General features: G+C 42.6%; 1 protein-coding gene across 2 annotated transcripts in view; it reads right to left on the reverse strand.

Moving 5' to 3' along the window:
• Positions 1–3,403: 3,403 nt before the first annotated feature.
• Positions 3,404–22,485, reverse strand: part of LOC142019926 (NAD(P) transhydrogenase, mitochondrial-like) — a 72,524-nt gene continuing 53,442 nt past the window's right edge. For both annotated transcript variants that reach the window (XM_075007350.1, XM_075007349.1), the window contains 8 exons: positions 21,113–21,346; positions 19,570–19,730; positions 18,487–18,666; positions 17,232–17,391; positions 11,877–11,958; positions 10,268–10,386; positions 5,870–5,985; positions 3,404–3,778 (listed from right to left, as the gene is read on the reverse strand). In XM_075007350.1, the coding sequence (XP_074863451.1) occupies positions 3,626–3,778; positions 5,870–5,985; positions 10,268–10,386; positions 11,877–11,958; positions 17,232–17,391; positions 18,487–18,666; positions 19,570–19,730; positions 21,113–21,346 (1,205 nt within the window). In that variant the 3' untranslated portion in view covers positions 3,404–3,625. The remainder of the gene's footprint in view (positions 3,779–5,869; positions 5,986–10,267; positions 10,387–11,876; positions 11,959–17,231; positions 17,392–18,486; positions 18,667–19,569; positions 19,731–21,112; positions 21,347–22,485) is intronic.

A 22,485-nucleotide genomic window follows, 5' to 3' on the forward strand; every position in this document is an offset into this window, starting at 1 on the left:
GCATCTGCACATACAGGAATGGAATGACCTAAGAAAGAGCTATGATAATGAAGTATTATGTACAGTAGGCTACATTGCTAATTCCAAGAACTATGCCCCATGTATGCACAAGCAGTGGTGAATTATTCCTGGCTTTGCATTATCAAAACAAAAAGCAGTCAAGTAGCACTTTAAAGACTAGCAAAATAGTTAATTAGGTGAGCTTTCGTGGGACAGACCCACTTCTTCAGACCATAGCCAGACCAGAACAGACTCAATATTTAAGACACAGAGAACCAAAAACAGTAAGCAAGGAGGACAAATCAGAAAAAGACAATCAAGGTGAGCAAATCAGAGAGTGGAGGGGTTGGGGGGGAAGATCAAGAATTAGATTGAGCCAAGTATGCAGACGAGCCCCTATAGTGACTCAAAGTTCCCATCACGATTTAAACCATGTGGGTGGAGAGGTTCAATGGGACTCTAAAGCAGATGCTGAGAACCTTCATGAATCAATACCCCCCATGACTGGGACAAGTACTTACCCCACCAGCTGTTTGCATACAGGGAGGTGCCCCAGGAACCCATGGGGTTCTCCCCGTTTGAGCTGCTGTACGGAAGGAGGGTACGGGGACCCTTGGCCTTGCTCAGAGACGAGTGGGAGGGGATGCCCTCTCCTGAAGGGGAGTCAGTGGTACAGTATGTACTGACCTTCCGGGAAAAACTCACCGAGCTCATGGGCCTGGCCAGGGAGAACCTCTCCATGGCCCAAAGGAAGCAAAAGGTCTGGTATGACCGTAACGCCCGGGCCCGAGCCTATGCCACCGGGGACCAAGTGATGGTCCTTGTACCTGTGCAGCGGAACAAGCTGCAAGCGGCCTGGGATGGGCCCTTCAAGGTCGTCAAACAGCTGAATGATGTGAATTATGTGGTGGACCTGTCGAACCAGGCCCACAGCCACCGGGTCTATCATGTGAACATGATGAAACCTTACTGGGACAGCGAGACCTTGGTGCTGGCCGTGTGCAGACACTGGGAGGCACGGGGATGATCCCTTGGTGGATTTGCTCACAGGGACTGGAGCCGACTCCTTGCTGGCATCTATTCCCCTCTCAGACCAGCTGACCCCTGTCCAGCAGACGGAGATCAAGGAGGTGCTGCATTCACACCAACAGCTGTTTTCTGACAGACCGGAACGCACTGACCTAGCTGTCCACCTAATAGAGACAGGCACCCACACCCCTATCAAGTGTGTGCCATTCAGAGCCACAGGGAAGACGGCTCAGGACATAGAGCGGAAGGTTGAAGACATGCTGGCTCTGGGGTGATCCAACCCTCCTCTAGCCCCTGGGCCGCTCCTGTGGTGTTAGTCCCTAAAAAAAATGGGTCTGTTCGGTTTTGTGTGGACTATCGCAAGCTTAACGCCATCACTGTATCAGATGCCTACCCCATGCCCAGGCCTGATGACCTTTTAGACAAGCTGGGGGGAGCCCGTTACCTCACCACCATAGACCTCACCAAGGGGTACTGGCAAGTGCCATTAGACGAAGATGCCCGGCTCAAGTCGGCTTTCATCACCCCTGTGGGGCTCTACGAGTTCCTGGTCCTGCCCTTCGGCCTCAAGGGGGCACCCGCTACCTTCCAGCGTCTGGTGGACCAGCTACTGAAAGGGATGGAGAGCTTTGCCCTGGCTTACATGGATGACATTTGCAGCTTCAGCCAGATGTGGGAGGACCATGTGTCCCAGGTCAAGCAGGTGCTGGACCGACTCCAGAAGGCTGGGCTGACTACCAACGCAGGGAAGTGCAAGGTGGGAATGGCTGAGGTGACCTACCTGGGCCACAAGGTGGGCAGCGGCTGCTTAAAGCCAGAGCCAGCTAAAGTGAAGGCTGTCAGAGATTGGCCAACACCCCAGCCTAAGAAACAGGTCCAGGCCTTCATTGGGATGGCGGGGTACTACTGGAGGTTTGTGCCCCACTTTAGCTCCATCACAGCCCCCCTCACGGAGCTGTGTAAAAAGGGAAGGCCTGACAAGGTGGTCTGGACCGAGCAGTGCCAAGAGGCCCTCTGCACGCTGAAGGAGGCTCTGGTCAGGGCCCCAGTGCTGGCAAATCCAGACTTCAACAAACCCTTCCTGGTGTTCGCCGATGCCTCAGACGTGGGGCTGGGGGCTGTGCTAATGCAGGTGAATGACAAAGGGGAGAAACACCCCATCGTGTACCTGAGTAAGAAGCTGCTGCCCCGGGAGCAGAACTACACGGCCATAGAGAAGGAATGTCTGGCCATGGTGTGGGCACTGGGGAAGCTGCAGCTGTACCTGTTTGGACAGCGTTTCACCGTGTACACCGATCACTCACCCCTGACCTGGCTGTATCACATGAAAGGGGCCAAGGCCAAGCTCCTGTGGTGGAGTCTGCTCCTGCAGGACTACGACATGGAGGTGGTCCATGTGAAGGGGAACAACAACACCATAGCCGATGCCCTGTCACGCAGGGAGGGCCCCGAACTTCCCCAGGTCACTGGCTAAGTGACCCCGCTCAGTTCGGTCTCAAAGTGGGGAGAGATGTGATGGAGTGGGGGAGTGCAAATGCGAGACTCAGGCTGGATGTGAGAGACAAGCAGAACAGCTCCCAGTGGCTAAGGATGACCCTGGGGCTACAACTGGCAGGTAACACCTCTGCCCTGAACAAAGAGGAGGGAGGAGCCAAGCACGGTTTTTTTTGAGTTGGGGCGGCAGTTAGAGGCGAGGGGAAGAGAGAGCTGGAAGGCAACCAGCCTGAGGAGGGGGAAAGCTACACCCTCTGAGTCACTATAGGGGCTCGTCTGCATGCTTGGCTCAATCTAATTCTTGATCTTCCCCCCGCCACCCCTCCACTCTCTGATTTGCTCACCTTGGTTATCTTTTTCTGATTTGTCCTCCTTGCTTACTGTTTTTGGTTCTCTGTGTCTTAAATATTGAGTCTGTTCTGGTCTGGCTATGGTCTGAAGAAGTGGGTCTGTCCCATGAAAGCTCACCTAATAAACTATTTTGCTAGTCTTTAAAGTGCTACTTGACTGCTTTTTGTTTTGATAGTGTATAGACTAGCACGGCTTACTCTCTGTTACTATTCTGGCTTTGCATGTGTGAAGTGAATCTCAGCCTTGGATGAGCCCTATGTAAAGAAGCAGTAAATACTTCCTCTATAGGGTGATGTTGTTTATAAATAAAGCAAATATGTAAAGCTTCCTAGTGCTATAGTAAGGTTCACATTTATACTATTACGGAGTATTGATTTACACCAAGGATCTGTTCATCAGTAGCAGGCTAAACCAAAGATTTCTGCAATAGTTTCTCTGTCTCATTGAGCATAAAGAGGAGAAAGAGAGCAAATCAAAATACTATCTCTGTGGCTGCAAGATTAGAGAAATAATTAATTTGCAACATCAATAGAGCAAAAGAGTTTTTTTATTTATTATTAAATACAGAGACTTACATTTGTGTGTACTGAGACACATATATCACTGATCAGTTGAAGAGTTGCTTTGTGTTTGGATACTCTTATATTTTTGAAAGGGTTGCATGTAAATAAGGTGCTGGATATGCCTCCAAACTATTTACTGAAATATATAAATTATTTCTAGTACTCTTTTACAGTTCTGAACTTCAATGTTAATGAGTATAATACAGTTCCCTAATCTTGCCTTGTAAAGCATCACATGTCTTCTTTGCATCTCCAAGCAGCATTGAAGTATTAGGTTTGTAAAAAATGGGATTGTCTACTGCAGCATACCCAACACCCAGTGTACGCTTCATCACGATGACCTGGGGGTGGGAAAAACAACAGCATGAAAGAAACAAATACAATAAAAAAACCCCATGTATTATCTGCTTATTGGGGATGTAGTTTAGTTGTTAAAATAACATGTTACATAGATTATGAAATCTCAAATCTTGGATGCATGTACTCGAGCAAAATTGCACCCCAGTAATACTAGCATACATTTTATATAAATTTTTTGCATGTATGTCTTTTAGTGAAATATCTAGCTATTCTCAGACCTCACATTTATGTTCCCTCTTCGGTCCTGAAGGATTTTTGTGTTGGGGGAGGGGTAGGAGCTTAAATTAATAAATGAACTGAAAAAGGATCGCCTCACCCATCTCTGCAGCCACCTGTGGGTGGAAGGCAGTGGGTGTTTAGCACACACCAAAATACTAAAGAACAGCTAAGAGAAGCAAATCAAGAGTTCTGTATACACTTGGAAGTGCAGGGGAAATTAGGTAGGCAAAATGGAATTACCCAAATCGGCATCTGACCAAGACATTTTAATGTGCCTACTTTATGCTAATTTCCTCTGGGTCTTTTAATGACTGTAAGTAGTTATGACCTCAGTTTCCACATAACTGCCAAAGCACACTGGTTGAGATTTACAAAGCTAACTAAAGGTTTTAGCCATGTAATTCCAACTGACATTAAATTTGACCAAACAGGGTAGCTAAATCCCCTAGTCAGATTGCAAAATCTCAAGCAGTTCCTCCAGCATGACAGTGCTCCCTGAACTAAGCATTGGATTCAACAGACTGACTGGGAATAGTGCTACACTAAACTACCTATTCTACAGCAGATGGGTTTCACTTCTGTTAGTTATCTTACCCAAGTGCTGACCACACCAATTTCGCTTATGAGATCTTACATGATCACAGCATAAACTATGATGTAATGTGATATCTGATACACTTCTAATTTTCTGGATAAGAGCCAAATTCTGTTGCCAGATATGTAGTGTGCATTATTCAATGTGAGAGATGCACAATACAGTCATACATATATTTTCTATAATTCATCTAATTAAACCTAGCAAAAACAATGCTTTGATACACAGAGATGTTACTGACATTTTTGTTTCTTGGTGCATAATGTTTCAATTGCTTGTTGTATGCAATTATTTACTGCATCTTAATGCTACCTGAACACAGACAATGCCAAATGTCTTGTAAATATCCTAACATACCAATCTGTGATCAGAATTAAATATTTATTGTGTAAGAACACCGCGTATTGGAATATTCTCGAACTCAAACATAAGAAAACAAGCTTGACATCTCTTGGTAACACAGAGATCCCAATTTTCCACAGATGTCTTCACATTTTGTTGGGTTTTAAGAGGTTGCTTTTAATTCTGAGATCTGTATGTCTCTGATTTAGTGTAGTCATCATCATCTTCACCATACCTCCCATCTCACAGATTTCTGTATAATCTCAAAATATTTTACATGCTAATGTCGACACTGGTGCAAGTTTTATGGCTTTAAACAGCCACAGAACTTTCCAGACATGTGGTTTCAATTAAAATAAGTTAGCTAATCTATCATACAGAGAACTGATTATATTTAGGCAATGAATTAAAAGTAAAATTGCAAAACTGATTATTTTTCCTTGCTAATGTGTTAGATGTGCGTTGCTATTTTACCTACCCTGAATTTATATTTTGAGCTTCTTGGGGAGCACTGTGAAACACAGCTGTTTGAATGAAGATTGGGAAATTCCTAATCAAGTGTATTTTGGCTCACTTTAAATTTTAAAAGTAACATTCATTATAAGGAAATGCTTTTGAAATGCTGTCTAATCTGGGAGCCAACCCTGCTCCTTTTAAAGCCAGTGACAAACCTCCCATTGGCTTCAGTGAGAGCAGGACAGAGCATCTCTGAACAAATAGGAGCGATTGAGAATTCTATATCCAAATTGTTGCAGAATTGGGCCCTTGTTGTGTATCTGCTGTATACAATTAGCTGCATCTATGTGCATAATCCTCGCACGCGATGTGCAAGTAGATCTTTCTCCTGAGAAACAGAGATACAATCCATAAACATATACTGTGCAGACTCCAGTCAATTTTGATTGTTTTTAAGTACCTGCTTAGCCTTCCAGACCTCCAACACAGGCATGCCAGCAATAATAGAATTAGGATCTTCCTGGGCTGCAGAGTTTACTGTGTCATTTGCACCAATAACCAGAGCCAAATCCGTTTCTGAGGCAGAACAGAAATTGTTAGAAATGTTTTGGAACTTGAAGCTGCCTTTTCTTTATCAGAGCGTCACCAAAACACACAAATGGACACTTTAAATGTTGATAGTTTGCTGTTTATTCTAAATGAAAGTAAGTTAGACCCATCCATTTGTGCCAAAGCCAGAATCAGATCTCAGCGGATGTAGGAGCTAATGAAAACGATTATAACCATTCTGCACATTCTCTATATGAGATACCATGAGAGTCAATATGCCTAAGGCTTAATGTGCTGCAAGGTGTGTGTGAAGTCACCAAATAAAGTACATATGTGGACCCTAAGAAATATTTTCATTGTATTGTGGCATATTTTATTTCAGCACCATTCACCTGAGGCCCAATTCTACAACCTCTATTATGACTAGTAATAAGGCGCTCATTGCTGCATGTGAGCAAACCTCTGCTGATATGCAGCCACTGTAGAAACAGGGCCTGACACTGCAAAGAGTCCAGTTGAGTCCACTGGCATTAAGATGGCAAAACCGATCCCTTGATTAGTAAATCATTTCTGAAAAGTGCTGGGTTATGGCCCAGACACAATAAGCCCAATGTTACAACACTAATGGCAAAGAAACTATTCTAGATTTGTACTAGTATAAGTGAGCTCAGAATTTGGCCTTCTGACGGTTGGTTTCCCTACTATACATTTAATAAAGTCTTGATTCAGAAAAAAAAATCATCTGGCTTGGCAAACAGATTTGGAGGTCTGTGCAACACAGAAGCCAGATGGAGTTTTGCACAAGTGGGCTCTTAAAGACATATTTTCAACAAAAAGCTACTGTTTCTATAGCTCTCTATTGAATAAGCTATTGTAACAAATCAAGGGAGGGTTAATTCTGATGGCAATAATTGCTTTATAAGTAACCCTAGTTGTACTGGACAATAACAGCAGTGTTTGGACAAATGTCATACTCTTTGGTCACACATGGGATGTTGAATATAACACCAATGGCATTGGTCACATTTCAAGATCAATCAATTGTGGGATAGACTATTGGATATGACAGTTATATTTATGATACTTATTCTTTTTGCATCTAGGCTTTTTGTCTTATTGTGGTTATCATGGTAAGGAGCAGTTAAAATTAGAGAAATGTTCCTTTTGCATGTGAAGTGATTTATGTGACCATAGAATTCCATGATGGTTTTGTAGCTCAAATTCTTTTTCATTTCTGTACAACGTAAGGCTCTAATTTTGAAAATATTCTTTCCCTTCCTTTCCATCTCCCCATGTATAACTCCACTATCGCCTTCTGCTACCGCTTTTTTTCTCGACTGCCTGGAGTAGTTTACCTTGAAGTATTGCTGGAGCAGCAGTTTGACAGGGATAAACTGCTAATTCATGGAAGTGACATCGTTTTTTTGTTTTTTTTTTAAAAAAAAACATGCACAGAGGTCCTAGTGTGTCTAACCCTGTGATCCATGATTTTTTCAGTCATAAAACATTACTTGATGGTGATTTTACAAAGTCTACTTTGAGTAGCTGACAGTGGTGATCTCCTCTTATCCCCAAATACTGATGAAGTAAGTAGAATGCTTGTCGGGAATAAAAAGGTTGCGTAGCTTTTGCAACTGTTGTTCTTTGAGAAGTTTTATGCATGCAAATTTAATCTGAGGTGTGCAACTGCCCATGTGCACCGCCATCAGAGATTTTTCCTTAGCGATACCGATAGGGCTGGTTGTGGCCCACTCTAGAGTGCTGTGCACATGATGCAGTATATCAGATGCTGCTGGACCCTGTCCTCTCAGTTTCTTCTTACTGATAACCCCAACAGAGGAGCAAGAGGGTGGGTAATGGAACGGACATGCACAACACATCTTGAAAAACAACAATGCTGAACGGTAGATAACATTTTTTTCTTCTACAGGTACTTGCTCATGTTGATTCCATTCTAGGTCACTTGCAAACAAGATGTTTGTTGGCTCTGTTTTCACCATCACTGAAGCCTGCAGCACAGCTCTGCCAAGGCCAGCATTATCTCAAGCCTGCTGGGTCAGTGGGTAGTGAAACATAAACATAAGAATGGATGATCAGGCAGAGGCCCAAGAAACTTCTTGGATTGGCACCTGTGCCAGGAAAGCTACCAAAGATGACTGTGCTCTAGTGGCATGAGCCATAATGATTGCTTGCTCATAGCAGTAGTGGATACACATTAAACTCCAAGATGAAATTCTCTGAGCTGACACTGGGCAGCCCTTCATTCTGTCCATGACAGCAACAAACAATTCCATTGACTTATGCAACAGCTGTATTCTAGCAATATGGAAAGTCAGCACCCATCTGATGTTCACAGTATGCAACCTGTGCTTCTCATCTGATGTGTGAGGCTCTGGACAGAGGACCGATAAGTAAATGCCTGGCCAGTATGCAACTGGGAAATGACTTTGAGCAGAAAAACCAGGTGCAAATATATTTGGACTTTGCTCTTTCAGAAAACCATATAAAATAGTTCTGATATGAGTTCTCTGATCTCAGATGCTCGTCAGGTCAAAGTTATAGTGACCAAGGAGACCATCCAGGAGAAAAGCAGAAGGGAGCAAGAAGCCATAGATTTGAAAGCAGGGGCCATGAGCTTTCACAGCACAAGACTCAAGTCTTTCAGTTGATGCAAAAAGGCCTGACAGGCGAGGTGCACCCATCATGCTGGTGACTGAGACTGACAACTAGAAACAGATTGGTGAGAGGGTTGAATGGTGTGGGTCAGAGTGTCTCAAGTGTGAGCCCCATGTCAGAGTATAGTGTCTAGGAGACTATGAGGAGAGTCTGGGTGACCGATGACATGACTGGCACCTGCCTTGGGATTCTCTACACAGAGGAGATGAACATTTCTTGTCTAGCAATCAGCGCCACTCCCTCCACCCCTGAAGGGTCTTATCTGCAGGCTTGCCCTCTAAGAGAGCCTTAGCCTGGTCCCATGGCACCACAGATATCTCTCTGTGTGCCCAGGCTTGGGATGACAATAGTGCGGGCAGGGTTGTGGAACCCATCCCACCCCCAGGAGTCAGTGCCAGACCTGTAAGAGGGCTAAAGGACCCCATTTGTGGAGGCACGCTCATGTTGCTCTGGAGAAGGCTGGTGAGCTGGCTCAGGGCCGCTCTTGGATAACTCCTGGACCTTCTTGGTTGGAGTCAATAATCACTTTTTAGCCTTCTTCTTTGATGGTGGTGATGGCAAATGATGCTGGGAGGAGGCAGGAGCTGTCAGTGTGTTGTGCACAGAGGCTGAAGTGCTCAGTGCAGCATGCACAGAAGGCTCAGAAGCCAGGCATAGGGTGGACACCACCAGGACAGCCCTGAGGTGAATATCCCTCTCTTTCTAGTGCAGGGCTGAAAGTTCTTGCAGCTCTGGCAAAGCTCTTTGATGTACGACTCCACCAAACACTTCAGGTAGATGTTATGGAGATCACTGATAGGCATAAGCCTGCTACAGTCTAAGCAAAACTTAAACCTTGGAGCCCACAGCAAAAGAATATGTTAAGGGAGGAAAAGGAAGGAAGGAGGGCAGGGAGAAGAAAGGAGAATGACATCTCAGACATCTCAGTTTCCATCCACTAGGAATTAATCAGAGATCTCAAAAAAATTGGACCTAATCTTTTCAAGTTTGTCTGAAGTCCCTCTTCTCTGAAACACTGTCCACTCTTTAGCTGCTGGGTCTCAGAAGTATTTATGCAAAGCTTCTGTCCCTGGACTCAGGCTACTCTTCCATCTAAGTCACTCAGCTACATGCCCTGCTCTACAGAACCAAACTTTCTGTTATTTATGAACCTTCTGTATCTCTCAAAGGGACTGATTTTTGCCTGAGCCCTTCTCCCAGAAAAATCAAAAATGCTACAACTACCATTGACCAAAGAAGAGAAACTGACTTTAAACTCCCAACATGCATCTGTTTGTCCAATATTCAGAATATCACACTGTTGCTGTTTCTGACACCCTTATCACTGACACTATACAGACCAATATTTGACAAAAAAAGTCATCAGTTTTGCTCACTCTACAGCAAAACACTAGTGGCTCTTATGATTAGCTATTAAATAATGTCAGACATAGTTTGGCTCTTCTGAGTCAGACAAACCTTTGGTCTTATCTAGTGTTGATTCTGGTCTTTAAAAATCATTCTGTCTACTCTTCTACCTACCAAAACCCTGCCTGGGAATAAAATTATAATTATTTGGGCTAACTAAAAGCAGAACATGAAGTTAAAATATTAAGAATGGTTTGAATCTAAGCCATCACTTTTCATCCCTTACCTGGGAAATCTTCATTTATTTCATCCATTTCTAGTACCACGTCATAAGGTACACCAGCCTCTGCCAATAGTACATTCAGTTGTCCTGGCATACGGCCTGCTACAGGATGGATGCCAAATCTGGAAACCAAGAAAGCAAAGAAACCAAATCATGCTGAACTAATAAATGCTGACTGATAAATGTCAACAGCACTACACACGTGGAAGCAGTCCAGTTCCAATGCTTCATATTCCTGAACCAGATGCAGAGAAAGAGAGAGAGCGAGCTATAAAATACTGGTCATGAAACTGCTACTTGAGAAATAGCAATTAATGTATATGCTTGTAATCAGTGCCAGAAGGGGGGGGAACTGAAATATGTAAAGAACTCCTTTCACATTGGGTACCCCTGTTGGTTAAAAATTAACTATGTAGTCATGGCATAGTGTTTGATGAGTTCATTTAACACTAGAAACACACCCTGGAATCTAAGGGTTACACTCAGTGGAAGATGAACACTGCTGTGGTCAATCTTCCTGAGTTTGATTTAGTGTCTCTCGTAGGAATGCACAAAATCAAAAGCAGAGGGCACTTCTGTCAGCACTGGTACTCCTGCTCCTCATGAGGAGTAAAGGAAATTGATGAGACTTTTTGCTCCTGACAACCTCCCACAGTGGACACGGTGCAAAAGTGTGAATGAAGGTACGTCAACTCCAGCTACATAACAAACTTAGCTGGAGTTGCATGTCTTAATTTGATCTTCCCCCTGCGTGTAGAACAGACCTGAATTACACATGGCAGCTGTGTGTCATATAGAATGTGTGCATATACTGCACCAGAATGTGGATAGAGCCAAAGACAAAGGAAATAACACTTTAAACATATTCATTCCATTTTCTAATGCAGAGATGGCTTATTGATACACAGGCTTCATATGCACTTGCAAAAAAAAAACAAAACACTCCTGGGAAGAATAACTTTTCCAAGAATTTGACACAAGAATGTGAACACTTAATATTCTTGTCAAACAGTAAGAAAATGAATGTATGAATTCTAGAAGCTACTCAAATATTCATAGGCCTGGACTTCCCAACTGAATGCTCCAGCAAACCTGAGCCCTGTCCATGCTGAGATTATATTCATGCTCCATTTACTGCTAGCAGACTTCCAGCACAAATGTTTTCCTACTTAATGTGGGCAGAGATCCTCTCCCACCCACCATGGAATTTCTAATTTACTTAGATATTTTTGAAAATCTCACCCATATTTGCTGTGTCAGAAACAACTCATTTTTAGAAATATCTCTTGGTTCATTTGGGAACTTACTTAAGTGTCTACTGAAGCCCTTAACCAAGGCACTCAAGTTTGAAAACTGAGCATGCAATATTGTATGGCATGGTATGTAGTGTTACTAAAAATTTCTTATGGGAGTTTCATCCACGCTTTTAATGTTTAATGTACAGTAAGTAACAGTAAGTACAATATTGGTCCTGGCCTGTTTCGCTGATAACATTCTGAGCTGGTGTAAATCAGCATAGCTCTACTAAAATCAGAGCTGGGCTCTCTTAAAATCAACAGCGCTACATCAGTTTACACCAGCTTTGAGGATCCAGCCGCTCTTTGTGATTTACCTGACTTTTTTTCCTTGTTCATTCAGCATTTTCACCATATCAGCAATGGGATACTGGGCCTTGGCTGCACAAAGACCCCAACCTAAACAATCAAAAACATGTCAGTTTTCTACAAATGAAGCTTAACATCCCACAAAAACCACTGTATAGTGCTCATTAACCAGCCCATCTTCTGCATTTGTGAATTTTAGGAACAACAGTTTTTGCCCACAGGACCAAGAAACTTCTTTTTCCTGTTGGTTGGAGTTGATGCAGAGTTAAAGGTCAAACTGATCTGCAAAAGGATACTTTAAATTCACGTAAGTGTAGCCCACAGCTACATCTATGCCACTGCATTCATCTCAGTTACATTCAGTTAGGGATCTGTATTAGAGGTGGGGATGTGTGGGAAAGATGGAGTTTTGGTTTTCCAAGCTGAGTTTGTACAATTGCCATTAAAGCAAAAATACTTTTTAACTTGTAAACCAATCACTTTTTAATACAAAGCCTAATAAATAATATGTATTGTGACATCCAGTGCCAATTTTACAAAATCACTGTCTAGAATGAGCCACACATATGGCCTACTAACACCTCCTGGAAATAGGGATCACCAGTCCCACTTTTGCACATGGAAAAATTAAAATCTCAGAAAGGTTAACCTTCTGGCTCAGGATCCCACAGCAACTGAGTGGCAGAGACAGGAAGTGACCTGAGATCTCCTGATTCCAGTCCTTGGAATCAGAACTAGACACCTTATACCAAATGTTCAACATCTATTGTCTACTGACACAAAGCAGATATAAACCAGAAGATAAACTAGTGTAAGATTCCCATGTGTAGCAAATGTGGCTAGGACAAAAGGAGTTAAAAGCCATGGATAAGGAGTTATGAAAAACAAGCTGATTCCCAGCTCGCAGAATAGCACATGGGAGCTGTTGCCCAACAGTTAGTGGCCTTAGGAAAAGACTGAGAGGACCCAGAGGTAGCTTAAAATCTTACTTGACCAAAGCCCAAGACTTTACCCGCCATCTCTAAGAGGTATTGGCCACAGCTGTAATGATCTTCCCTAGGCACGTGTTGCATGAATTATTAGAAAAACTTATCATCATCACCATATAGTTTATGCAGCAATAAATCCAAAGCAGGCAATTGAGGGATATTTTTCAAATCACCCACATCCCAAACTCTGATTAGAAAAAAACAAGAGATCCCTTTTCAATACTGTACAGAGTTCTAATCAGAATTCATAATCACGTTCCAGAGAAAGTCTCCAGATCCCATAAAACAAATTTCTTTAAGCTCCTGGGGAGAACATAAACATCTTGACCAACAATAAATATTTAGGACAATGAGCATCAAGTGCCTAATTTTTAAACATTGTTGCAAAAAATAACTAATGGCCTTTACTGTTATTCTTTGAATAATTATTTGGATGGGAAACACTCAGGCAGTCCCTTTCCTTCCCCCCAATCCCACTTTATCCCTTCTCATTACAGAGGCCCCTCATCAAGAAGAACCATCCATCTGGCTCAGAAGGGCTGCATCTGGAGCCAGCCATTTGCACTCCTGGGTCAGTCAGAGGGGTTTGCTTGAGTACACAGCGAGGTGTATGCAACATTTCTAACCTTGAAAGCCCAGAGAGCCAGGGGCAGGGCCCAACCCCCAAACTCAGATTCCAGCTGAGCAGCCAAGTAGAGGGTTGGCGTGATAACAAACATTCAAAGCCCGCAGGCAAGCCAACACGCAATAGCAATTTTAGTTAAGCATTTTTTCCCCTACACTTTTGGGACCAAGGCCGTTTGTTATTCATACACATTCACGAAACATACTAACTTTTTGTGGTTTACTGCAATGAAAGAAGAATTTCATTTGGCATATTTAAATCACTGGACATGGTATCCTGCAGCTATAAGATGGGTGAAAAATGCGTCCTGATCTCAAAAACATTTACCACATATTGTTACACTACTCACAGAATTAAAAGTTGCCTATATCTTTGTCAACAACTGATTTTTTTTTTGTATGTGTGATTGATTGAGTGTTGCAAATTTGAACTGAATTAAGATCTGGCCTCCATTGAATTCAAAGAGAGCTTAACTTGAGCAAAATCTGGAAATGAAATGAAAGGAATTTAGTAGCTAGAAATTACTTTTCTAAGTATTTGGGAAAAAATAAAAATCCTTGAAGCAACAAGTAACTAAAAATCCCTCAATACCAGTGCCATTATAATAGTATCACCCAGAAAGTGCAAAATCTAATTCAGGAAAATTCTAATTCTATTTTTACACACAAGATTTGTATCCCCAGTTTTGTCTGCCTTTGAGGTATTCTGCCACATCACTATTTCTTCATGTGAGAATAGACAAGACACCTTTCAGAGCCTTCTGGCGCTTATATTTTGTAAAGTGAAGCACTTGTTATTAAGAGTGCACTTATAAGAGGTGGGGCTGATTCTCACTTCTAATATCGTAAATCAGGAGTAAATCCACTGACTTCGGGAGCGAATGGATGAGATTCTGTGGCCTGCATTATTCAGATTTTATGAATCTATGAGACTTCAAAGCAGTGAAAATGGTGTAAAACTGGAGAAATCAGGCCTCTGTCCCTGCACAGCTGAGGGCAATATGAGTCTTTTTTTAATAAATGTCCCTGTAATATATTTGGTACCTTATTACAAATCAGCCTGGGCCTTTTTAATACCAATGACATGTAGTTTCTACTATCTTCTTGTTTGATTCTCCTTGTTTATCAATTTTTTTTCAATATGTAAATGTCAATTTTTAAATCTCCACACAAATCTTTAACTTTCTAAATAGACTTCCTTATTCTTTCATAGATATTTTATCAGTCATAATTTCTGCTCATTCCTTTAACTAACTAAACAGGATCATAGAATTGTAAGACTGGAAGGAACCCTGAGTGGTCGTCTAGTACAGTGCCCTGCTCTGATGGCAGGACTAAGCATTACCTAGACCAGGGGTGAACAAAATCTCATGTGGGGGCTGCATTCAGCCCACCAAGCCGATTAGCAGAGAATGCACACTTACAGCCAGCAGCATGCATTCCGCTGCCCATCCCCCAGCTTTGTTCCATCTGCAGCCAAGCTGCTCCTAGGATTCTCTTGCTAGCTGTGCAGGGGGCAGAGGATGGAAGGGAGAGGCAGTGCTGAAGTCAGGGTGTTCCCCTGCACCTGTATCCCATCCCCAGAGAGCAGAGATTGAGAAAGGGGACACGCAGTCAAGCTGCTCCAGCTTGAAGCACAGATGGTAAGCGACTCACTCAGGAGTGCAGAGCAGGGGAGGGAGGAGACAACAGAGCAATCCGGTTTACCTTAAAGAGACAGAGGGTGGCTTCTCTTTGAAATTTAACCAGCAGCAGCCATCACACACATTCTGTGTCACTGTCACACATACCTAGTCTGTGCCACACTCACACTATCACCGTCACATAGACACTGCAGCACATACTCATTCTGTGTTACAAAGTCTGCCTCCCACACAGTGTTTCTCTTTCACACTCATACACTGTGTTTGACTCCCTCTGTAGTCCTACAGCCCCATCCCTTTTCCCTGAGGCCCTGCCCCTTCTGGGGAGCCCCAGAGCCAGCCTGTGACCAGTACCAAAATCCATGGAGTGGCCCCTCCGTGAAATTATTGCCCACCCCTGCTCTAGACCATCCTTGAGAGGGGTTTGTGACGGAGACTCTATAACTTCCCTAAGCAATTTATTCCAGTGCTCAACCATCCTGAGAGTTATGAAGTTTTTCCTAATATCCAACCTAAACCTCTTTTGCTGCAATTTAAGCCCATTTGTTCTTGTCCTATCCTCAGAGGGTAAGAGGGCAAGTTTTTCTCCCCACTCCTTGTAACAAACTTTTACGTACTTGAAAATGGTTATTGTGTCTCCTCTCAATATTCTCTTTTCCAGACTAAATAAGCCCAGTTTTTACAATCTTGCCTCATAAGTCATACTTTCAAGACCTTTAATTACTTTTGCTGCACTTCTCTGAACTTTTTCCATATGTCCACATCTTTCCTGAAATGTGGGGATCAGAACTAGACACAATACTCCAGCTGAGGCTAAATCAGTGCAGAGTAGAGCGGAAAAATTACTTCTCATGTCTTGCTTGCAACACCCCTGCTAATACATCCCAGAAAGATATTTGTTCCTTCTGCGACAGTGTTACATTCAATTAGCTTGTGGTCCACCATGACCTCCAGATCCCTTTCTGTAGTACTCCTTCCTCGGTAGTCATTTCCCATTTTATATGTGTGCAAACCAATTGTTCCTTCTTAAACAGAATACTTTGTATTTGTACTTACTGAATTTCACCATTTTTATTTCAGGCCATTTTCTAGTTTGTCCTGATCATTTTTAATTTGAATTCTACCCTCAAAAGCACATGCAACCCTTCCCAACTTGATATCGTCCACAAACTTTAGAAGTGTACTCTCTATGCCATTATCAAAACAATTTATGAAGATGTTGAACAGAACTGAACTCAGAAATGATTCCTGTGGGACCCCACTTATTATGCCCTTCCAGCAAGACTGTGAATTATTGATAACTACTTACTGGGAAAGGTTTTCCAACCAGTTTTGCACCCACTTTATATTAGCTGTGTCTAAATTGCATTTCCCTAGTTTGTTTATGAGAAGGTTGTGCAAGCCAGAATTAAAAGCTTTACCAATGTCAAGATATACCATGTCTCCTCTAGCCACAAGGCTTGTTACCCTGTCAAAGAAAGTTCTCGGGTTGGTTTGGCAAGATTTGTTCTTCACAATTCCATGCTGACATGCATCTGACAAAGTGGGTCTTTGCACACAGAAGCTTATGCTCCAAAAATCTGTTAGTCCATAAGTTGCCACAGGACTTCTCATTGTTTTTGTGGATACAGACTAACATGGCTATCCCTCCGATGCTGACTGTTATTTATCAGCTTATCATCTTCCAGATGTTTGCAAATTGATTGCTGAATGGCACAAATCATTAATCAATTTGCAAACATCAGGAAAATAATAAGGTAATAAGTAACAACATGAATTTGTCAAGAACAAATTTCATCAAACAAAACAGATAGCTTTCTTTGACAGAGTAACAAGCACTGTGGCTGCAGGAAATGGTACACCTAGTATATCTTGAGTTTGGTAAAGCTTTTGATACTATCTTGCATTCTCTTCACTTAGACAAACTAGAGAAATGCTACCTATATAGAGCTAATCCAAGGTGGGTGCAAAACTGTTCGGGAAACCATTTCCTGTGAGTAATTATCAATGGTTCAGAGTCACAGTTCTGAGAAGGTTGTGCAAGTAACCAGAATAATCGTGACAAGACATTTATTAAATATTTGTTTGGAGATATCTGAACTCTTACCAGGAGTAATGATAATAGAGTTGGCTTCCTTTATCATTTCAATAGCTTGGTCAATTCCAACTTCAGTGTGTGTTCCGACAATTTCCATAGGTTTCCCTCCACCCGTAGAAGATGTACCAAATCCACCCAAAATCACATTTGGTAAAGACCTATTCATAGCCTAAGTGGGAAGATATTAAATGAGTTCATTGGTTAAAAGCAACAGTTCTAATTACACTCAGAGAACCCCAAAATAAGCAGTTCATTTGATGGGAATCCTCATGTAGTTTGTCTGGAAAGCCAAGCTGCAGTATTGTTCAGCTCATTAAAGTATACTTTAACAAGACATTGAAAATGATTCAGCAATGGTTCAACAGTTCAATATTCTGTTTGGAAAGCTATAGTATCCCACTTGGCATATAACCCATACATTCTGAACAAAGATTTTTCAGATGTGCCTTTGAGAAATGTTTGCTTTCAGTCATGCTCTAACCATTTTTCTTCTCTCAAAGCCACTCTAACATTTTTCTCTGGGGAAACAAAGGCACTGATTTGTTTAAACAACTCCCCACCTTATGTCCATTAGAAAATAGTATGTTTCCTCAAAGCCAGTCACTGGGTGAGATTTTTCATTGCAGATTGTTTGGTCCTTGTCAAAATGCTGACTGACACTGCTGGGCTTACAAAGCAAACTATACTACTACTTCTTTCATGTTTGAAAGTAAGGCTAGATGATGGACTGACAGTGCTAGAGACTGTTCATTCAGTGAACATGTACAGATCAGGTGACAGCAGTGCAAGCTTCCCCACACTACGGTCCCATCAATCTGACCTGGAAGGGACACATCTAACTCTGAGAGGTAATTTAGTATCCAGGCAACATGAATGCCAGTCACTGCTAGCCATGGCAGTGATTTATGAGGCTACTAGGAACTGGACTGAGCCTATGTCTACACTTGGTAAGTAAGTCACCTGCAAATACACAGTTCTAGCTATGGCAATTGCTTAGCTTGAATCAACCTATCTGCACTCAGCTTACTTGGCCATTCCCACTGAACAGTGTCAATGGGTACATTTCCCCCAAATAGTCATCAGACCAATGCTAACTTTTGATTATTTACGATGACCAGTTTGAACTGGATATAAACTGACACTTGATCCCTTGGGCCATCCAGTCTTCTACACTTCTCCTTTTAAAATGTGCCCACTGCAGAAGTGCTAGAATTGTTTCTGCAAAGTCAGCATGTCGGTCCAAGTATGTACATTGCCTTCTTACCACACACATGATGTAAGAGAGAATCGCTCCAGAAGACCCGATCAAGGCACCAACAATTGTCATCAGGTTGTTGTCAAGAAGGAATCCTTCTGCACACAAAGCCCATCCAGAATAGCTGTTCAATACAGTGATAACCACAGGCATGTCTGCACCACCGATGGCTGCTGTAAGTGTGACTCCCTGCAATTTAGCACACACCATGGAAAGAAACACTAAAGGAAACTCACATTGAAAGAATGACAGCATTATTACTAATATGTTAATTAAAATAAAACAAACCAACCAACCAAATACCCAAGTAAAAGAACATGGCAATTTTGTGATTATCTGTTGTACATTAAGGGTGTGATTCTGTGAGGAGCTGAGTATTCTGAATTCTCATTTATACAATAGGAGCTGAACCCACTCAACATCTCACAGGACTGGACACTTGCCCTCTCTAACATCTTTACAAAACCAGATCATACCTATGGCAGTGGGCTAAACTTTAGAGTATAGGATTGTATATACATCAGTACAGACTGGGGGTCAGCAATCTTTCAGCAGTGGAATGCCTAAATTTGACCCTTTGACTCCTATGTACAGTCCCAATGCTTGCGATACTTTTTAAAGTCACTAATAGTCCTACTTGCAACAGCCTTCTTAAATAAATTCAGATGCAGCAGTTTACTGGTAATCTATAGCGTTAGTTGGTCTTTTGCTAATCTGCAGGCAGCATGGCTTTTGGGCAAGCTTCCGGCTGCACTGATGAGAAGTTAGGGCTGAGCTCTCACCTCACATGCCAATGAAAATTGGCTCACATGCCACTCTTGACACGCATGCTGGGAGTTATTGACCCCTTGACAAGGCAAAGAATAGCTTGTTTTACTGGACTACCATTAGCTAAAATGTTTTGTATCCCTGCAGTGCCGTTTGTGGGATCCTATAATGGAATTTCGATAGGACGCCATAAGTATTTTGCATAGTGCTCTGTGGAGTCCTCGGCCAACGCAGAGCTGCACACACTGCAGATGAAAACAAGACCATTCCATTTTTCTGGGTTTGCACTGAAAGGCTTCTGAGAGTGCTTTCTTGTGTACTTACCATGATCGAGGAAAGTCCTGAAACACCAAGAAGACAGGCCATTCCGGTAGTGTAGCTTGGGTCCAGCATAAAGAGCCCCATGCCACCCACTGATGCTGCCAGCAACCCACCGTTCAAGTAGTGGCGACCAGGTAGAAGGAGTGGTGCTGAGTTCAATAAACCTGGAATCAAACACCAAGGTTGTAACACTTTGGTCATTTTATAATATGAAAATGTTTAATCTTAAAGTACTGGAACCCCAAAGAAGCTGTAAGTGCAGGCACAGAAAGAGAAGTCCAAAGATTCTGGTTCCACAGTGGATCAATTTAGCGAAACAAAAGTTTGGCCCTTTCAGTCACAAGGTAGAGGTATGGTTGTTTGTACACCCCTACTTCCCAGCAGCTCCTTTTCAACTCTCAGCTCTTGGGAACTGATTCCCCCTCTCCCATATATAAGCATACAGCCCTGGGGAAAACCTCCAGCTTTATTGGCTGACCTGTCTCTACCACTGAAGGCGTCCACCCAGCCAACAGTCTTTGATGGTGGGCATTTTCCTCAATCATCAGTTTTCTGGGGTTGCAGTTCACATACACCAGTCCCTGGTTTTACCCAGCCAGAGTCATCCTGAAGCTTCTTCAGCTCACTGGCTGTCAACACAATTTTCCATTTCAGCTGAAAGCCAAGGAAGCCTATTTGCTCCTAAATGTCAGCCATGAACAATCCTGCCATCAGCCTGCTCCTCCTAACAACCACATCAGGTTTTGGCACACTCAGTGGTTCTCTTGACATCATTCCTTCAGGATATAAAAAAGGGCAACAGCAGATGGCTTCAGAGCCGCTTCCCATGAAATAGAATCACTCTTGCCAATAGGGATCAGATACTTGTCTGGAACATAAAGCCTAAGTGACTATTTATCCTTGAAAACGATTTTGAACTGAACACTATCCATGGCTTTTGGTCTTTAAATCACTATTTCAGTAATGGCTTGTGATGCATCTAGATCTCTTCCAACTTGATTGTACCATAAAAACACTTGTTTTCAAACTCACATCTTTACATCTATACCTTGTTTGTCATTAGTATGCCACACACACTATTAAATGGATAGTCTATTTTTCAAAGGTGTTCAATTACCGAGCAATCTGATTACTTTTTATGGCATAATCCTCTCACCTCATACTGGAGTAGCTTTTCATTGTCATATTGGAACTGGTATAGCCTACAGGAGCGCTTAACACATTTTCTATTGCCCCTATTTGCCTTCCTCAAGACCTTCGGCTTTGCTGCATCTGAGGGGGTGTAAACAAGCACTCATTTTCTCTCTGGAAGACGACATGACAGGAATCATTGAAAGCTGTCACCCGTAACCACCTAATATGATCTTTTGGCCACCTAATCCTAATTAACTTCTCAAAATAACTGTTGTAAAAGGATCTGATTTTCAAAAGGACCTAAACATTAGCTATCCAATTCCCACTGGAAGTAGTACCTCACTCCCACAGAAACCTTTGGAAATTCCATCCTAAATTATTTACCATGGCATAGACCGAAGAAGAAAGGTACCTTGCAGTTTTCCATAGGCTACTAGCGAACCACTGAAGGTTACACCCCCAATGTAGGTGCCCAAATACGCCACAGTTTTGAGAACATTGGCAGAAGGGTGAACATCAAGGTGTGGATATTCGATCATATACTCAGCAATACACGTAAGAACTGCTGCCAAACCAACCAGACTGTGAAATGCAGCTACAAGCTGTGGAAGGTCAGAGATTTCAATCCGTTTCGCAACTGTGAGACCTGTAAAATGAAATGTTTTAGATCCAAGATTAAAGTATTGTATTATATTTCATCCTCTCTTGAAGTATAAACAAGCAGTTAAGCAATAGAGGATTGTTTGCTTAATGTTGTTTTTCTTTTTGTGCAATACAATAGAAACATAATAGTTGTAGGAAATTATAACCTAATTTAAATCTCCTCCAAAACTCTATTGCAAGAACATTCTGAGACAACAGACTCTCAGAAACAGAGCCAGACTGGGGTTCTGAAGCATAACATCACTCTTAGGGAGGGGGTGCTTCAGGCACATCTGTCAGATCTCCCAGATGCATTCTGCCCACAGGAAGCAGGCAAGCAAAATGCCCCTAAAGACACTAGGTGAGCACACTGAGTTCTCAGTTACAAGTTGAGAATGCTCTTTCCCAGCATCCCCTGCTGTCAGGCCAACAACTCCCGTGTTCCTTGGAGATTACAGCTGTCAAATTTCCCTTTCTTCTAGGCTGAAATGTGGAAAGAGTAAGGCTGGATTGCTGCCCTGATTAAAGGGTCAGCATACCCTGTTATAATGACCTTATGTGGCTAGATACTAAGGTCATTAGTGAAGATTAGTAAACCTCTGCCAGACCAAAGATCTGGAGTTACAAATTCCTTGTACTCATGACTACAAGTCAATCATGCAAAGGTGTTGTGACCCAGGAACACATTTGTGCTAAATCTTTTTCTCCACTCTGTCATCATCATCATCATCATCACCACCACCACCATCATCAAAATTAGTGGAATTGAGAACAAGTGAGAGGGGCATACGTAATTAGTAGGAGCATTTTAAATTTTCTGGACTGTGTTCTCCACTGCTTTTTGGAATTACATCAAGGGAATTTTCAAGTGAAAAACACTCACTATGGCCATGTCTACACGTGCACACGACTTCGAAGTGGCGGCGCCAACTTCGAAATAGCGCCCGTCACGGCTACACGTGTTGGGCGCTATTTCGAAGTTGAAATCGACGTTAGGCGGCGAGACGTCGAAGTCGCTAACCCCATGAGGGGATGGGAATAGCGCCCTACTTCAAAGTTGAACGTCGAAGTAGAGCACGTGTAGCCGATCCGCATACCGCAACATCGAAATAGCGGGATCCGCCATGGCGGCCATCAGCTGAG

This window comes from Carettochelys insculpta, chromosome 12, assembly GCF_033958435.1.
Source record: "Carettochelys insculpta isolate YL-2023 chromosome 12, ASM3395843v1, whole genome shotgun sequence".
Taxonomy (NCBI): Eukaryota; Metazoa; Chordata; order Testudines; family Carettochelyidae; genus Carettochelys; species Carettochelys insculpta.